This window comes from Pleuronectes platessa, chromosome 2 (assembly GCF_947347685.1).
Source record: "Pleuronectes platessa chromosome 2, fPlePla1.1, whole genome shotgun sequence".
NCBI classification, from domain to species: Eukaryota; Metazoa; Chordata; class Actinopteri; order Pleuronectiformes; family Pleuronectidae; genus Pleuronectes; species Pleuronectes platessa.
Genome location: NC_070627.1, coordinates 16910854 through 16930259, shown reverse-complemented (window position 1 = coordinate 16930259; position 19406 = coordinate 16910854). Strand labels below are relative to the sequence as shown.

The 19406-nt window shown below is 41.3% G+C and overlaps 1 protein-coding gene and 1 long non-coding RNA gene across 3 annotated transcripts in view; one reads left to right on the top strand and one right to left on the bottom strand.

The window, feature by feature from the left end:
* Positions 1 to 290: 290 nt before the first annotated feature.
* Positions 291 to 17583, bottom strand: kdm5ba (lysine (K)-specific demethylase 5Ba). 2 transcript variants are annotated; one of them, XM_053432934.1, is made up of 27 exons: positions 17264 to 17583; positions 12729 to 12806; positions 12457 to 12579; positions 12148 to 12318; positions 11531 to 11653; positions 11278 to 11371; positions 11045 to 11151; positions 10723 to 10881; positions 10448 to 10567; positions 9401 to 9559; positions 8821 to 9002; positions 8436 to 8598; positions 8194 to 8313; positions 7630 to 7824; positions 7220 to 7401; positions 6422 to 6546; positions 5971 to 6121; positions 5396 to 5516; positions 4852 to 5207; positions 4061 to 4199; positions 3790 to 3969; positions 3545 to 3703; positions 2849 to 3268; positions 2626 to 2716; positions 2334 to 2521; positions 1961 to 2227; positions 291 to 1439 (listed from the first exon to the last, which is right to left on the bottom strand). In XM_053432934.1, exons 1-27 carry the CDS (start codon positions 17414 to 17416, stop codon positions 1302 to 1304), a joined length of 4464 nt encoding a protein of 1487 aa, XP_053288909.1. In that variant the 5' UTR covers positions 17417 to 17583; the 3' UTR covers positions 291 to 1301. The 2 variants fall into 2 exon arrangements, with proteins under 2 accessions (XP_053288909.1, XP_053288902.1); XM_053432927.1 differs by having other exon boundaries at positions 11531 to 11656; positions 17264 to 17582.
* The window catches only part of LOC128449706 (uncharacterized), a 29116-nt gene continuing 25937 nt past the window's right edge, over positions 16228 to 19406 (top strand). The window contains exon 1 of the long non-coding RNA XR_008339900.1: positions 16228 to 16410. This is a non-coding gene — a long non-coding RNA (uncharacterized LOC128449706). The remainder of the gene's footprint in view (positions 16411 to 19406) is intronic.

Genomic DNA, 19406 nt, shown 5'->3' with positions numbered 1-19406 from the left:
CTGAGACATCCCCAGGCCAGATGAGATATACACATTATCCCTCCAGTGAGTTCTAGATCTACCCCTAGGGTATCCTCCCTGTTTGATGAGCCCTGAAATCCTCCAATGGAAGGTGCCCAGGAGGCATCCTGATAAGATGTGTGAAACCACCTTAACTTGCTGATTGCGACGTGATGGAGCAGCAACTCCTCACACCATCTCTGAGGCTGAGCCAAGATGGCGTCCAGGCGGCGGAAGAGGAGATTTACTTCTCTGCTGTTCAGCACTAAAAGGATGGACAAGTCCAGGCATTTGGGAACAAACTTTTTTTTTAATTTTATAATGCAAACTGCAACATATGAATTATATTATTTACCCAAAAGGAGCAGAAAAAGGTCATATACCCGTGGCAAATAAATCACACAGTCGGTGTTAAATCTAAGTCCAACACGATATTTTCATCCTAAACCATATAAAGGGAAAATCCACCCTAAAACAAAATGTACATTCCATTGACGTCGGACAGTTCTTTCTCACTCTGTGAACATCAAAGTCCAGGAACTCCAGATCCAAGGCTCATGTTCCCTCTCCCGCAGACAGCGCAAAAGGGAATCTGCACTTCAGCTCAAAGTCAGTTTTTTGTTTATGGGATGTGGGCAAATATTCGGGTGCAAACCTTTGCACATGTTGGATCGACAAGCTCAGACGTGCAGTCGTCGCCGCTCTTGTTTCTGATTTGTTAAAAAATGTTAACTGAACCGAGTAAGATCATAGGATTCATAAAGTGAATTCATCAGGATTATAGCTTCAAGAGGGCATCCTGTCAGAGAAGGAACTAAGCACAAATATAGCTCAGCGGAAAACTGAACTGCAATTAATCAGTTCAGTTATTGCTTAGATAAATAATATTTACTCTACAAGAGAAAGATAAGTTTCACATTGTTCAGATGCATGTAAAAAAAGGAAAATGTTTTAAAATGTGATGTCCAATTGACTTTTTTCCCCAGTTTTGGTTGACAAAAATATCCCTGTGCTGTTGGTTCTGGAAACATTTTGCAATTTGTGTACGTCTGCATCAGGTCTCGGAAAGTTTCAGAAAGGATTAGTTGATTAGCTGAAAAACCAGCCACGTCATGAAAACAGTGACAGAAGTCTTTCGTAACTCTGGGAAAAAAGTAAATAGCACCATGTTCACTAAGGGCAAGCCAGAAGGGAAAGGTGGGTGTTGTGAGTGGGGGGGCACAGGGCACACAGAGTTCAGTTGTGCACTTAAGTGCTGCGGCAACAAAGCTGCTGATCCTTCAAAAGTCACTTTTTGGTCTTCATTCTCCTTTCTTGTAGTCTGGCTGTGTGCAGCTTATACAAATATAGTCGTCGCTCTCGGCTCGCTCAGCAGACAGTCCCACGCAGACCTGGTGAAACCACTGGTTACAGCTGCCGTCACACTGGACCCAGTTCACCTGAAATAGAGAACATTTGGTTTTCTAGATGTGCTGCGGCTCCACTCTCATCGATCAACACTTAGTATTTATATTCCCATTTGTTGTATTACCAGCACTGAGTTTAAGTTTAATTTTTTTAGCAGGATTACTTAAAACAAAACAAAAAAACACTTAGATCTCGATGAAAACGCCATGTTTAGGAGGACCAGTATTTGTGAGATCTGGATCTAATGAATACAAATGCGGTTTCAAAAGGAGACTGTTTGGCCATGGCTGAGGTACAAACTCTACTCTACTTCTAGTTTGCTAAATTATTCTGTTTTTCTTAAGGGCTTAGATTTTATTCATGTTTCATAATCTATCGTTCACTTGGAGTGCCTGTATTTTGCTCGTGTGAACTCAATAGACCAAATTCCAATCAATGTTGAAAAGTATTGGATCTTGTTTACTTGAAATTTGATCAACAATAACATGTGTCAGTTTACATTCAGATCAGATAACTCCTGCATTTTCATATCAAAAAATGATCTACAACGAACCTCGTCCCCCTCTGGCTCTCTGCACCAAGGTGCAGCACACAGTGAGTAATCCTCGTCAGAGTCTGATGGGGCAGGCTCAGGGTCAGACATTGTGTGGGAAGGAGAACTTGTCCTGGTCTCTTCACTCCTCTCTTTGCTTTTCTTGAATTGCTTCTTGCGACACTTCTTGGCAGTGTCACTGTGCTGAGAGTCGGCGCTTTCCTTACGCCGCTTGGTCCTTTTGCTCTGAGCGTTCACCGACTCCTTTTTGAGACCCGAGCCTCCATTCTGCATCAGGACGTAATTATTAAAATAAATATACCAAAAATAGTGAATATAAGTGTTATCGTGAATGTGCTCCAGAATCAATGATCTTGGTTTAAATCGTCATCACCTTGTTGTGATGGGGGCTCCCTCTCTGAGACTGCTGGTCCTGTTCTGTGTGCTTCCCACTGGGGGGGCTGTTTGAGGGTGGGGGCGCCAGTTTATACAGCAGGTATCTGTACAGCTGCTCGGTCTCAGGCAGAGTGACCTGCAGCAGGAAGCCCTCCACCATCAGCTCCTCTAGCTCATGACCAAGTCCTGTGACAAACGTGATACAGGCGTTGAGAGGGTGTAATGAACAGACTGAATGTGTAAGTGTGATGTGTGTAGATGAGAAGTGTGTGAAAGCTTTAAACACTGACCCTGGAGTGGAACAGACTGGTGCTCTGTATAAAAAGATGAACCATTTATTTCCTGAGTCAGATGTGAAGATATTCTGGGTCCAGCTTTCACCTGAAACAATACAAACAATCCACTGTGTCGTTAATCCCATCCAGCCAGTGACCAACAAAGCAAACAAATCATCTAATGGTTCATTATTTTAAGTCAAGAGGCTTATCTTTTCAACTATATGATTCCACTGACCATCTTTGACACCTTCTCCAGCACTCCCTCTGTGCATGCCTGCTGTACTCTGTGCTGCCACTGCACCGTCCTCTCGATGAGGAAGCGCAGAGCGTCTCCCTCTGGAAGTCGCACCCGGATCCTCTGCAGTGAAGCCAGCAGCGGCAGGACCTTGTCCAGAGGTGGTTTTCTCGACCGCTGACAAAGAGGGCAAAGCCAGGCTTGGCCGTACTCAACGTCGGCGTCCGCTTCCACACAGCCAGAGTGGAAAACGTCTCGACAGAGCTCACACTGCACCATGGCACCTGAAGGGGCCTTTTGGCAAACACAAACACTGAGTGTGGAGCAGCTTTCAGAAGGAAAAAGCTTGGATTCGTTTGACGTCCTCAAAGCCAGCAAGATCTCCATCTCCCTCTGACGGACCTCAGCGAGCGTGGTCATCTGTGAGGAGGGAAAATTACATCTATTAAATCGAATTAAAAGCAACTCTCCTTCAGTAATTGACAGTCATTGTATGTCATGACTAATTACTGTAATTAATTAGACGTATCAAAGTTAACGACAGCACAAACAACTCAAAAATCAATCATGCTTTACTGAATTTCTTTTAAATAATCATAATTTCACCATTTTGGCAGCTCTGATCACACTATTTGTTACAGGGTCAAGTTGTATAATTATCGTGGTTGTGGTAATTGAAAGTACAGGATCACTCACAGCAGAGGCGGAGTCCTTGCTCTCAGAAAGCGCTCTCTCGACATCACATAGAGACTCCGGTTTTGCTGAAGCTTTTTTATGAATCTGTGGAGGCTCTTTAGATTTCTTAGATCTTGATCTCTGATGTCCGGCCCCTACGTCACATCTTGGGCAAAGCACCTGAAAAATAAAAGCAAACACACATCACCTGACGGTCCTAGCAGGCAAGATCATTCTAAATGACACCAAGCAATATCTCTGTTTACCTCAAGGAGAGAGAAAGGGGAGTTTTTCAGTAGGAATGTCTTTGCTGCGCTTTCCTTCCAGGCCTGAACGTCACTGACCAGAGCCTCCAAACGACTCAGTGGGTTGAGCCTCACTGGGATGCCCTCCGCGATGAGAACCAGCTCAGACAGGCTGTCCAGCACAGGAATACGTCCCCCGAGCTACAAGCACAGCAACCCAAAATAAACAATCCAAGCATCACCATCTCTAGCTTAGAGTTAAATCCTTCAGTATAGCAGAGATTTATTTTACCTGGAGAGCTTCAGCCTCATGCAGCCACTTCTTGGCCTTGGTGACGACGTCCTTCAGCTGCAGACAGTTGGGCAGATAAGCAGGGATGTTGTCTACTTCTTGTAGAGCAGCGTCAAGCGTTTCTAGGCTGTGACATGGCCTGTGAAGTGACACAAGTTTTAATACCTTCGATTTTTATAGGAATAACCACCATCAGTTAAATACAGAACAAGACAGAACAGTACAAACAGAAATTTTAGTAAGAGAAATGCATTTATTTCCACAATTGTATAGAAAGATCAAATATCAGATCATTTGAAGCGCTTGAGTCTGGTGCTCTACAGTGCGTCCTCTCTGTGGAGCCATTAATGGGTTAAGCACTAGAACCACAGCATGATCCTCTTTATCCACTATGATCCGCCTCTGCAGACTTGGCACTTTTCACTCTGCACTGTCTGGAGTTTAAGCCAGTTTCACACAACAATTAGTTATTTTTGTAATTGGACTATGTTTGATTATTTATTTTCAGTGCTGAAGCTTATCCAACTTTTGTCCCTGACAGTTTTTAAACTCATTCACATGAAAAAAACTTTAGCTCAATCTATTGGGAAGTCAACTTACACACTGACCACCAAGACCAAAAACTACTTCACGAAGAAGCAGCAGTATCTGATTTGTAACCAGTTCATGTTAATAACCAGTCCAATTTCTTCACCAAAAACCCAAGTGAATAACTAAAAAGTAAAATGAAGCTAGAGAAACTGAGGGTTGGCAGAGGAAGCATTACAGGTCCATTGGCTTTGCGTCCTCACCTAGCCTCGATGAGGCTGAGAGCCTTCTCCTCCCACTGCTCCGACACCGTCAGCAGCTCCTGCAGACGAGCCATGGCTCTCTCCACGGAGCTGTGAGGGGCCAGTCCCACGCCCTGGTCTATCAGCCTCCTCATGGTGTCCAGACAGAGGTTGTCGGGCCAGCTGCTGGCCTGCTGCACGGCCTCCAGCCAACGAGCCTGCTCCAATCTCTCCCTCAGCAGGGGCAGCTGGGGTAGCTCCACGTCCAGGCCCAGACTCACATCCAGCAAGTCCTGCAGTTCCTGTGGGCTAGGAGTCTCGTCAGAGAGGAGACATTCACTGCGCTGATGGAAGTCATCCACCCGGGTCAATAGGTCCTGGAGGTCATAGGGAGTAAGCATTCAGCACCAACACTTGAATTATTGGACAACACTATGTTCAAAAAGCATTTGAATAGCTTCACTCACATAAAGTTGACAACTTTTAAGTTGAATACACTGCATGTAACCCTTGTTATAAATAACAATCATATACACAGTAACTATTCAAATCAAAACTCCCTGACCTTCAGTAACGGACCCTGTCGGATTGTACACGGCAGGTTGTCCAACTGTCGGACGAAAGACCTCAGCTCGTCCACAGTCAATTCGTTCTGGTTTTGAGATTTTCCTCCACCAGAACGATACCTAGAACAGAGGAAAACAACTCAACAGACCGATAAAGGACATATCACAATTACATAAATAGTAACAATAATAATAACATTACTTTATTCACTTAAAACTATGGAGTTGGCCTCTTGAAAATAAGGCAGGCATGTAGCCACCTTGGTCTGGCAGGTTAAATAGAAACACTACCAGTAAATGAGCCCTGCTAAAGCCTGTAGTAAGACAACAGAGTCGATAACAGTAATTAAGATGAATTAGAGCCAGCTCACATTAAAACCCACTGGAAAGATGTCACTTGTGTTTAACCAACAAGAGGTGACAATATCACAATACTGATTTAGCATCTAGCTAAATCGGCTGTAGGTTAGAATCAATGAAGCAGAGTTTTATAGATTGAATATTTGTGTTATTGTACGACTTTGACGCATATCAATGCAACCAAACATTTCAAATCCTTTAAATGTTTTTCTACCTCGTCTGTCTCTTTCCATTGAGAAGCTGTTGTGCCATCGCAGCAACTTTATCCGCCTCTGTGGCGATGGTGCAGAGCTGATCCAGGGAGCTGGTGTGTGGGAACGCCTTTGTCTCCACCTGTTCCACCAAACTATGAAGCTCCTCCAAACCTAACCAGAAAATGTAATTTTATGTTTTCACAAAAATAAACACACAGACAGTCGGTCAATGTTTACATATGTCACTCAAATGACAGGGATGGGAAAAAGTAATAAGCGGTTTGATCCTTTTCTGAAATACTGACTTTTTACAAGGAAATAATGTGTCAACAGCCTGCTTTACTTTTAGGGTTACGTTATATAAAACAGTGATGAAAGCTGACTGTGTACTAATGAGTATCTCAATAGGACAAGGCGGATTTGTGATAACACTGTTGTGGTATCCTGGACATTTTAGAGTTTCCAACAAACCTTTTTTCTTGTTTCCTTTGTTCTCCAGGATCTCCCGAACACTGCAGACCCAGTCTTTATACGACTCTGCACGCAGCTTCACTGATGCCATCATGGGGTACAACTCATCCAGTGTAAACTTGTAACTAGGAAAAAACAATGCAAGACAATGAATATGCTATTATGATTATTGAACTTTCCGAGGTTTATTAAAGAAACATGTAAACACTCATTCTTTCTAAATTAACCTAGGGTGTGAAATTGGAAGATGAATTGTCCACATGGCATGCACTTTCACATTCAACGGCTTCTTTTCACCATGAAACTACAACTACCACCTCAAAACCCAAGATCTGGGTTGTTTATGCAACACTGAGTTTAATTCTCTCAACTCAGCAACTTGCAAGCATATGCTTTTTTTAAAAGATTAAATTATAATGTATATCATTACGGGGAAATTCAGCCTTTTAAGATAAGATATTACTAGGTCTTTGCCTCAGAAAATTCACATTTTATTTGCTCTCTGACAAAAATATTGAATTGGTGACAAAAAGTTAAAGCAGGACTTCTTGGTCAAGGGCATCATTTCCCTACATGTGGGCAAAACCCTCACACATTTAGTGAGATGTTATATTATGCTCGAAAATATAAAGCAGCAGTTATACATGAAGTAAGCATTTTTTATTATATTCAAAGTGGAAAATCAAGTTTATAATAGCATTTAGGAAAAAGTAATGCAACACAAAAAAAAAAAAAAAAAAAAAAAAAAAAATCAGGAAGTGAGTGTATGTTATGTTGTTGTGCTGAGTGAAGACTCACTGGAGCGTGAGGTTGCTGCGAGGACACGAGCAGAGGTTGTGGGTGTGGTACAGACAAACCATCTTGCCAGGACTACAAGCGCATGTGATGCCAGACAGGTAGCAGGTGGTCCGACACTTTGTGCACTGCCGTTCCTCATCTGGGAGCACCTCATAATCAACTTGCTTTGATTGCACCACGCCCTGGGGAAACAGGTTCACAGATGTTAGAGCTGGGGTGGAGACAGAGGAGCTCAATGTGACAGCTGTGTAGGCTACTCAACGAAATCTTTGGATCTACTATGATTAATATCTTCAGAATGTGTTTTTAAATTAAGTTTTCTATACCGAAACTTCACGATGCCACCAGTTTAACCCTTTACTCTGATATACTAATAAAAACAATAGGCCCTTCAGACAATAGCTGCTCACCATTTTTTTTATCCTCTGTCTTAGTTGTTCTTCTTCTTGGAGCATGAGCGTCATCTCCTTTTGCACTGCTGACGCCAGGTCCACATCCATCGTGATTGCTTTACAGGCCATGTTACAAACCATCTCGTCATGTGAGAAGACACAGTACCTGCTCAGCTGGCGATAGTGGTCCACACAGTTACGGCCAATGGGCATCTGCCAGAAAACACAAAGGTAAGTCCTTGAGGCAGCAGAAAAATATAATAACAACATTGATAATAATAAATACCTGTTCCTTCAAGTAACATTTGCCAACCCATAAAATGTTTTGGGTATATGCTGTATGACGTTTCTTCATTTTTATTTTCTTCAATGAATTGATATATTATAGCATATTTTAATGTTAGGGATCCAGTGTGTACGATTTATTAGGATCTATCAGCAGGAATGGAACATAGTATTTATTATCGCGTATTTATCTGAGTATAATCTTCTGATATGAGGGGTATTCAATTATCATATATACATAATATAGAACAAAACATGGCTAGGGATGTGCAAACAGATGATGAATCATCTTCTTACCCAATCCATTGTACAGAAGTTGACAGCTTCAGCAAAGTTGAAACCCTGGTTGAATCCACTGTGGTAAGCTCTGGGAAAGGTGATGACGAACTCGCCTGCACACTGGTTGGTGCGATAGATCTAATGAAGAGTAAGGAAGGACAGACAAATCACAAGTTGTACGTTTTAGCCACCTTTAAACTTCATGCCACTTATTTAAAAAAGAAATAAAGGTTGAATGGTTGTGAGGTTGAGCTTATTACCGGGACGCCGTTGTTCATCAGTGTGTTGGGATTCATGATGGTGACCAGCTGGTGAAGAAGGTCTGGCTGGGACTCAAACAGCTCAGGGGCCAGTTTCTTCATGACAGACTCGAGGTGCTCCGCCGCGTAACCAGGGACCCCGTACCACGTCTTTGGCTCCCCCCTACACAAATGATCAAACATCTTCAGTAAGCTCCAGTAGAAGAAGGTTATATCAGTTCTGGCCCAACCGCCATGCTGTGTAAACAGTGCATTTAGATTTTGGGATATTTCAGAAACAAATAACATTTTCTGACCAGGTGAAATAATCTGTTCCTGGTATAACCAAACAATCTTTAAAATCACTATTATTGATTAATTATGAAGTGAAATGAGGGCACTTTACCAGTGCAGATAGTTTATGGAGTAGCTCCAGTGGTCCTCAATATGCCAGCAGAAGGAGGAGAAGCACATTCCCACATACAGCCATGGTAACTTCATCCCACAGATGTCAGCTGTAATGTGATTCAGCACAGAGCTGTCCAGCACCGGCATGTTGTTCAGGTTCCAGCCACTGGTCAGGTAATGCTGCAGGTGAGAGACACAACTCAACACTCAGAACCAGCCCTGAAAACACAATATCCGTGACGTTCATGTGTCCTAATTCCCAGTTCAAAGAAAGTACAGTGTTGTAGGAAGTTCTGAAAGATATGATGGCAAAAGCCCACGTCCTCTGAGAACTGAGAATTTCAGTTTTATTTTTGCATTTTATTAAAATATTTATTCAGTATTGGGAGTGAACATGTTTTTATTCTTCAATAATTGTTGTATGATCATGATCACTAATTTATCATCTAGATTTTAAGGTGACACAAGTTATCACCTTATAGTTCTCAGTAACGCTGAAAGACATCTAATTAACACCAAAATGAATGTTGACAGTACACAAGAGTAACAAACAACATCACCAGGACAACGGTTTATACCTCATCCTCAGGAGAGAGCTCAAAATGGCTGTTCCTCACAGGGAAACCACTCCCAAACTCCTTTGAGGCAATATCTGCTCCGTACTCCACGGTGACGTCATCCTCGATGGTGCTGACGAGACGCCAGAACTCCTTCTCCACCAGCTCTGTTGGAACCATCTAAGAAAAAAAGAACACACAAAAAGCTCTGTATTTGAACACAATTAAATCAAATATGTTGGCGACACGAACTTAGAACAACTGATACACATGTATGAATTTGAGTTTGGATTTTTTTTTGGACTAATATAAAGAACAGCTTTTTTTTGTTTTTACGAATTTGGCTGGATAAAAAATGTCTTTGTTTGACTTGTAATACACAAGGTCTGTTTCTCTTGCTACACCCACGAACCCACCCCCTCCAGTATTTGATAAGACAAACAGGACTCTTGCTGGAAGTGTGTTGTGTTATCAAAGCATTCCTTTGTTCCAGACCAAAGTCATAACACCAAATAAAAGAACAAAATTGTTTCCCTTTCAAAATCTGCATCTTGTCTCAGGAAAGCTTTTCTTGGATAAAAATAGATCATTTTCATGTACTGGAATATTCGGTGCATGTTGATATTTGGTGCAAAATGCAGTAAATAGAGTAAAACTGAGACATCGAAACGAATGCTAAAGAGATGTCATCTTTGGGGTTATATAATATTATCTTTACCAATCACGCCAAGAAGTCATATCTCTGCCATTTTATTTTTTGTCTTTTCTGCTAAACTCAGGCTTACGCACGTGTGTCTATGCCACTCTGCAATTACACAGCCATAACCCTAGTTGGCTCTAGTGTTCTTTGCCACTGTGTGCATATTTCAAACAATGGCGAGTTAAAATAAACTTATCATATTGCTGTTGGAGCTAATAAATGTTGAACAACGGCTACTCTTACAGAAATAAGTGCACTGCCAAAAAGACAAAGGACGTTGGAAACGATGACACAAATGATTATGTGTAAAATGGAAAACTAATTGGATATCAATTAACAATATCAATCAATGGGTGTTGCAAACTCACATGAACTGGCATGTTGAAATAATCCGACTTGAAGGAGTCGGCCATGTCTCCAAAGGCCTGGAGGGTGTAGCTCCTGCCGGCCTGTTCGAAGCCAAAAGCGACAGGAGGTTTGCCACATTCCTGTGAGAGAAAATATGGAAAATGAAGTAAAAACACAAACTTCTTGCTTCTCTTTTATGTTTGTGGATATCAGATGGGAGCTTCTCGTCTTAGCTTCCAATTAAGCTGATCTTTCAGGGTTTAGCTCCCTGTAGGGTGGAGCTTTGGAAACTCACCTGAGCCAGGCACTTGGGGCATCTCCAGTCGCCTTTGGGAACATCGTGGAGCGGAGGGATCAGACAGAAAATGTGATAGCTGTCATCACAGCCGTCACACAACAGCAGGCGTTCCTCAGCGGTCCCATTGCCACATAACTGGCACATGTACTGGTCCACCTGAGAACACAGAACAGCGGTACTGCATTTGTTCTATGATTTGAAATCTTCTTTCATACATATAACTGACAGCAGAGGGTAAGGATCAACCATCCTTTTATTTCTTCAGTATTAAAATCATGGTGATGTGAATTATAATTTCAGTAACATAGAAAAAACTTACTTTATTCTGGGGAGGCTTCAAGATAGTTTTTAATAAAGTTTCTTCATATTCTGTTGGATCCTCACGTTCAATGGGCTCCTTTTTCACCTCTGTGATCGCCATTCTCACTGAAAGACATTGATAAATGTTCAACCCAAGATGTGAGATTCTCTTAGAGTATCACTCATTTTAACCAATCACAACATTGATGTTGCCGTGATAAATCAATCAGCACTGGCTGTCTTTGTCCTCACCACGCTCTGGTTTGACAGCAAATGTTCCCATCCTCCTCCTGAGATTGGGACGATTCTCACAATCTTCACCAGGTTCCATTTTAAAACAACCTCTCTGTCAGAATCACATTGAGTGTCAGAAAGAAAGGTAACAGCTGAACATATAAACAAGTCCCCTGCAACTAGGATACCAGATGGCTCATGTGGAAATATTTGGCTCATATAATTGGTGAGACAATATATCAGAAATACTGAGAAAAATTGATCGACTCACTTCAGATCTCATTCGTTTCGCTCGGCGAGCAATGCTGCAGGTCTCCTGAGGCTGGACAGACTGGCGCTGCGGAAGGTCATGAGGGGTGTACTCCTTATCTTTAGTGTCATTGGTCAAGGTGGCCTTCTGCGGAGAGAGGTCGGGACACCTTATTAAAGACTGAACTAGTAGGTTAAAAACCAGCCACATTTGTTCCATGGAACTTTATCTAAATAAATAAACCTGGATCATGCTCTCAAAAAACACAGATTTGACACAAAAATAGTGCTGGCATATGCTTGAAGATACTAGACATTTTAGATAGTGTGAATGAGATTTAAAGGATTTTTCCCCCCCAAGGACCTTACTGCTCGAAAAGATGACCTCAGAAATGCTTGTACTGGATTACATTCTGTACATGTTGCACATGAGCCATTCACTAAAGAGTACCTTGAAAAATTACATTTCTGTAGACTTTCTAGATAGATCTTGTAATTTTGATGCTTGATGACTTGCACAGGTATTGTAGTGGTTGTACAGTGACCATATTATTATGACCATCCACTTAACTGTGTACAGGCTGTGAGCATGTCTAGCTACTACTGCTCAGCTGGCAAAAGAAAACATATGTGACGTACAGGCAGATTGGCTCCAGTATGGAACAGGTTATATGGGTAGAGGATCCGCTCATAGTGCGCTCGCAGATGAGAGCCAATTGCCTTGCCCGGTGCAAAGCCCATCTTGACGGATATCCTAGTCCAGCGTCGCTCTCTGCAGACTGCATCAAACCCTCCCTCTTCATTCACCAACTATTGACAAACAGATACCATAAGTTCAGTATTACATCAGTCACATGTGTAAATTATCACACAAAGTATAATTTCATTGTGAATTTTATGTGGTCCTTTTCCTCGCCTCATAATTGTGAAACTAGAATTTGCACATACCTTATTCAGCTGATAAAGATCCAAGATCTTTCTTTCCACATGAGGAATTTTCAGAGTGCATCCTTGAAGCTCCCAGAATTTGGCCATTTGATCCAGGAAGTTGAGCTTAACTCTGGTCTGAGCCTAAAAACAGGATCGAACAAAGGTTTTACATAAGAACCGAAGACAACAACATAGAAAAATGTGAAATAATTATTAATTCTTATTGAATGCAGCATTTACACTAATTCGATTTTCTGTATCTTGAATAGATGCATGGTAAATTAACGAACCTCCAATTCATTGAGCCTTTGTATCCGTGGTGTGAACTTCAGTCTGTCAACATCACAGGCAAAAGGCGGCTGCCAATCCTGAGTGGAACAAAAAAACAAGAAAAGAAATTTAAAGCAAAGGAGACTAAAACTTTCATGATCATACTAAAACATGAAACAATAAAAGGTCATTTTGTTTTTGATATTTCAGTCTGTAATTATATGTTAGGTACTACCACACCCCATGTGAACAATATACAAATACAAGCCGGAAGCATTTTACTATCTGACCCACTTAACTGGACTGGTTTGACGCAACAAGGAGTAAAGTAAAAATCCAGTCTGCACACCGGGTCTGATCCGCCAGTAACCTGCAGTTCTTCAGGTAAAACTTATCAAAGCCAAGCCTACACTAAGCCATTGCGTGTGTGAAGGGATCATGTGACTTGACTCAGCTGTGTCTAGAAATTAGGCTTCAGATCTGGATCCAATTAAAAAAAATCAATTACCACAGTGGTTCATCGATAGGGGAGAAACAAACGGTTCATTCATGGAAATGGACAAAATTCTCTTCATAAATGACCACCTGTTTTAAAGCATTTTACCATCTCATTCTCTACGCTGGCCTGGTTTGGGTCAACAAGGAGGAACAATCTAAAAACAAATTCAGTCTGCACACTGAGTCTGCCAGTAACCTGCAGGTCTTCAGAGCCTGTTGATAAGCCAAGCCTACAGGAAGCCATCTCTTGTGCCAACATACAAATAGCTGAGGGCAATTATTTTGGGTTTGGCTGATCCACACAACAACACATGCTTTTTGGTGAGATGTATAATGAGTAACATTTGTATTAACACATAAAGGCAAATATATTATGTATGCATGTTTGGTATGAGCAAAACTACATGCTAAATAAATAAACAAATAAATAAAGCATTCCTAAATTTGAATTAAATCAAAATGTTGTTTGAATCCAATATTACAATTTGAAACTTACAAAGTTTGTCAAAAAATTGGTTTATTATCAAACCACATGACAATCACCAAGATATGATTTAACAAAAATAAGATAAGAGACCACCAGATTCCTCCTGGCCTGTGTGATGGTGTTTACAATAGCAGCGTAACTACTTAACTACTCTTACTGACAGACTAAACACCAACATGCCTGATATTGATGCACTTGCACACTGTATTGAAAACAAACTTGCTCATGCTAGACCACACAACTTCCTGTCAGACTGGAAAACTGTGTAACTTTAATAGTGAGACACCACAGTGCTGCTGATCTAACATGAGTGAGACCATTACAAAAAAAGATGAAAACAACGTGTGAAACTTTGACTTTGGTAGAAAGTATCTTATCTTAGAAACATAGGGCTGGTAACGGTCAACACTGTCATATACTGACATGAATTTATTGTTAGTTGTCGGTTTAAGAGCTGTTTTGTGTTACTGAGACTAAAACTCTGTACATGCATGGCTGAAATAATCCAGTTACTTCTACAAATATTCATGTAATCCCTGAGTCATATAGAGCAGAGAGAAACATTTTAATCTCAGAGATGAGTTTCATGCATGTACAACTACACCTGTCGTACCAACTGGATGGTTATGTTTTCTTTAATGGCTTGATTCTGGCCTCATATCACATTTTATACTTGATTAAAAGATCAAAGTGTTTTTTATTTCCCAATTATTTATGTAGTTACATAAAATGTTTTTGCAGTTGAATCATAGCAAACTGGAATGTTTTTTTTTCTTCTTTTATAATGTCTTAGTTTTGCACTTAAATTATCATTTGCTCATCTTGGAACCATCCTCGCTCTGAAACTAGACTGCTATCAAAAGCAATGAGCTAAATGTGCAAGCAAGTTATGTAAGGCTCATGTGACTTGACTGAACTGTGCCTGGAAATTAGGCTACAGATCTGGATCCAATTAAAAAATTAACAATCCCAATGGATCTTCAATAGTAGAGAAACCAATGGTTAATTTGTGGAAGTATAGTCAGAGAAATGCAAAATTTAAGAAAATAGTTGACTAACTGGGTCTGGACAGACTTTTTACTTCCTGGGTTGAGACTCATAGTCAGAAGAGGGACAACAATGGCTGCATTAACAGCACCTTATCGATATGTAGATGATGCTGGATTAGACTCACGAATGTCCGACCACAAAAGGAAAACAATGCCTTTGAAATATATGGAACCGGAATTTGTTTTCTTACCATTCTAAGAGCCAAAGTCTGACCACAACCATTTAGAATTAGAATCATAATTTTGGTCTAGACTTAAGAGGCTTTTCCTCTTGTACAAACTGACAAATATGAGTGGTGAGACGATACCCACGATAACAGCCATAACATGGCCGGGAATAATTTGCGTATGTACTAATAAATACTTGCAGTCACTATGTAAACCATGCAAAACCCTGGAGGAAACGATGAGTACACTGTGCAACCAGAAACCACTGATCAAAAACAGGTTGTGGGGCAACATCCCCTTCCTCTTTAAAACCCAAACCTTTTTAACCATCCTTTGAGCGACAAAGGAGAGAAGAAATGGTGACAAAGAAAAAAGAGATATCAGGTCACATCCTATATTACGAGTATGCAATGTGGGCCTTTGCCATATAGGCCCCCAGGATGTCCACCATTGTCCTGGCTTCCCACTTAGAAGAGCTCCGATTTGAGATTGTTTATTGGTCTGTTTGGCTCACACATCACCCTAGAGCCAAATTTTGGTCTGAATGTTCAGTAGAAACTGATGGTGCATGACACAAGACTGCAAATAGTGGTGCGTATACACAGTAGGCAAAATACTCCTTTTTGCATGTATTTTACATACTAGTTTACACTTGATGAATAGGTGTTGTGTTTGCACTTATTTGTTGACCTGTTGCTTCTTGAACATATGGTATGTGAGAAATAAAATGCACAGCCCGTCATGCGATCATAAAGAAGCCAGTATATTTAAAGGTCTTGCATAATAGTGGGCCACAACTTTGTACCTCTCAATATGTACAAATGATGAAATCAACAAAATGTCGCTGAAAATGATACGCATTGAAGTGTGGTGAAAATCTTGTTAAAGTAATTCAGGCACAAGTCAGTCCCTTCTGTTACACATCAGGAAAAACCTAAACAAGCAGCATCTATTCTTCACGTTCTTTTGTTTACATGAGCTGTGTGTTTTCGGCCTGTGCACCAGCAAACCCTGAGATCAATCCCTCGTCCACCATTTTTTCAAAACGACAACAATTCAGTCGCTCATACCCCTTCCTGGTAGAACATGCAAAATAGGCTTTTACAGCTTCCTGACTTCTGCTTTCAGATGAGTCTCAAGTAATCTGATGCAGATCCAAGAAAGAAATTCACCTAGGATCCTTCATGTCTTTTTTCTATTCAGGGATACATCTGGCAGAAATCACATTAATCGTCAGCCATGGTATCATTTATTTAGGCAGAATGTGTCCTTTATCTAATTTGCGTTGTGGCTTGGACACACCCTTGAACGCCCTCCTCTCCCACAGTGCATCAGAAATAAGGTCAATGCAAGATTAAATTCCTGTCTTTTTAAAGTATCTAGGCGGACATTCATATATTTATCTCATCTTCTTTACTGTGCTGAGAGATTTCTAGTTATTATTAATTTGTTACCACAACGACCTGAAGGAGATGTGGATTAGAGACAGGATCGTCCAAAGTAAGTAATAAAATACTATAAAGACAGCCAATGGTTTTCACAAGTTGTTTTCATAATAACGACATTATGTTGTAGTGGGAGCCTAAAATGCTTTGCTAACAAACTGAGGACGTCAACGACGAAAACTAAAAGCGGATTTAAGTGCGTTAAAAGATACATAATAATAATAATAGAAAGAGACAATGTCCATTAAAGACAACGTCGATCGTGCGACCCCATATCTCCATAGACAGTTGGTCAGCGAGCACGTAGGTAACGTTATCCCCCGTTTATGTCACACAACCGCGGCTTTAAACAGGCCTAATCAACCCTGGCTCGATTACCTCACACTGGCTAAACCTGTCAAATCCCGATGGTGAAGTTTAGCCACGACGTTTTAAATGTTTCAAAAGAAAAGACGACATTCTAGTTTCTGTCTTCACGGGTCGAATCCGTGCGCAGGCTCCAGGAAGCGGATATTTCTGCGCTAATGTAAACAATCCGTGCCATATTTGTGCAAAGTTCAGCGACTGGATTTAGATTTCAGGAAAATGTCGCCAAAGGTGACTTTTACCACAGGGTCACGTTCGACAGTTTATGAAACGGGAGAAAACTTGACCGGGACGCGAGTTTCCTCCTGAATGGACGGAGTCTGAGAGTTCCTGGGTAGCGGCTGTTAAACAAACGCAACACTCTCGCAGGCTCGGGCTGACAATTCAACTCGCAGCCGCAATCCGCCATGTTGAAAAACCTGTCTAAAAACACACAACTTTGCCTGCTATTAAAAAAAAAAACAGCTAGCCACGGCCACACGCCACCAAAGCACGGTAACTCTCCGCTTGGGTTGCCGCTGAATGATGCGGGGAACACTCACCGGCGGCGGGCGGACTTTGCAGATGCCAGTTTTCTCTGCGATGGGTCGTATTTTGTTGATGTACGCAAACGGGTCGGCGAATTCCTCCCAGCTGGGCTCAAAGACGGGGCACTCCGGGGGAGGAATGAACTCATTTTGCTGCGGCTGAGTCATGGTCGCATCTTTGTTGTGGCTCCCGCTGGATGTTTTTTTATTGTTATTGTTGTTGCTGTCGTCGTGGGGACAGATCGCTCAGTTCATGTCCACGCTCCACTTCAATGAGCCCACGGACGAATTATCGAGTTGGAGACGAGAGCGTGACAGCCAGGGAGCGTGCACATCCGCCTCAAAAAGTAGACACCCACCAAACGAATAAGGCCATACTTTTGGTAGCCGCTGTGACACTGGTGCATCACATTGGAAATCAGGGTTGCACATGTGAGCACTGTTAGTGTTTATAACTAATGTTTAACAGGCACAAGTGGTGCTGGCCATATCTGTCAGAGGAGTTAAACACCTGCGGGGCTGCTTTAGAGCAGCAAAACGTATTAAACATAATTTTAATCCCATCTAAAAACAAATAGCAGCAAATACTTTGTGACTATATAACTCTGTAGTTGCGGGATTATACAGCTTATTGGTTCCGTGGTTTCCTCACAGATGATCGCTCCTTGCCGGGTGAGCCTGATTCGTCTCACCCCTTCGCCCGCAAATCAATCGGTTAACAAACGGAAGATGAGCTGGATCGGTCCCGCCCGACTGTGTCGACATAATAGACGCGCCTGACGGGACGTCGCGTGACCCTAATCGAGCACACCCAGCAGATCTCTACGCGCCGACCGGCCCTTCGTTTTTAAATGGTCTAGAGGAGCTCGTTGATTGGTGGAGACCGCAGTCACATGGTGAGAGTTGGACTGTTTATGTTTGCATAAGAAACCTTTTTATTCGTTTATACTGAACCAGCCCCTGAAAGCATCATGCGTAAAGCAACTATAGCGTCTAGAGAATTTAACATGTACATGTTTTAAACGTGTTTTCTTGCAAAACCTCGCGTTTAATCGTGTCGATGTGCATTACGTCACTTGCTTAATAGTGTTCCAACAATACAACTACAATCGTCACCTAATGAATGTATTTCAACACCAAACAGTCAAGTAGTGAATGAATTTTACATTCATTTTTGTTTCGACTCGTATATATATATATAGTGAAGGCACTGAAGAGTTATAATAAAGTATCTTCGGTGTATTTTGTGATTTCTGATATTTAATTGTAAAAAAATTATATATAAATATAATGATTCGACTTTGTTAAACTTTGTTGTCGTTGTCCTGTTGTATTTGTATTGCATTCCGAGAGAAGCAGTAGAGTAAATCTATGATTATATACTGTAAATTTGGCAACATTTAAATAATAATAAATTATAATATATATTAATCTTTGACACAACTCATAGATTTCACCTGTCCAGGCAGGATTTACCACATCACTTGTTTCACTCTACATGAGACGGGTTTACATGTCACTGTTCTGTGTTTGTTATATAACCACTTGCCTCCTCTCCAAGTGAGAGTCATTTGTTTAACTTTTTAATCAATATGGACAGACTAACTCTGCACATTCTTTGCATAGCCAGCACATGATAATCACTAGCAATTGGATCACCCAAACTTCATACAATCCCTTGAAAAGAATAAAGACAAATTGTGATTAGTGTTATTACAAATTTCCTACTGTCCTTTAAAAAAATATTCCACTTAAGAAGTGTGATGGTTTGTTATTCTGTAAAACACACAAAGAGAAGCACACAGCTCCACCACCCTCACTCAGCTGACTACAGCGCCACTGTCACTGGCTCGGTGTGGGAGGAGCTTTTCACAGCACACTAAATAACAATGGACCAGATCATAGAGCAAATTCACCACAAAATGCTGAAGGTGTGGAGATTATAAACACATACATTCTCCCTTGCACGAATATTGAACGGTTTTCATACAACGTATTTCTTCAGTGAGCGCAGCCGCAGTAATGTGGTGCTGTGTGGTTGAAGCTGCTCTTTTCATTTGACTGTTTACTGCTACTGTTTGTGCCCTATATAGTATATTCATGTTTTTTCCCCAAACATTATCTACATCTCTTTATTAGTATTGCCTGTCCACACTAC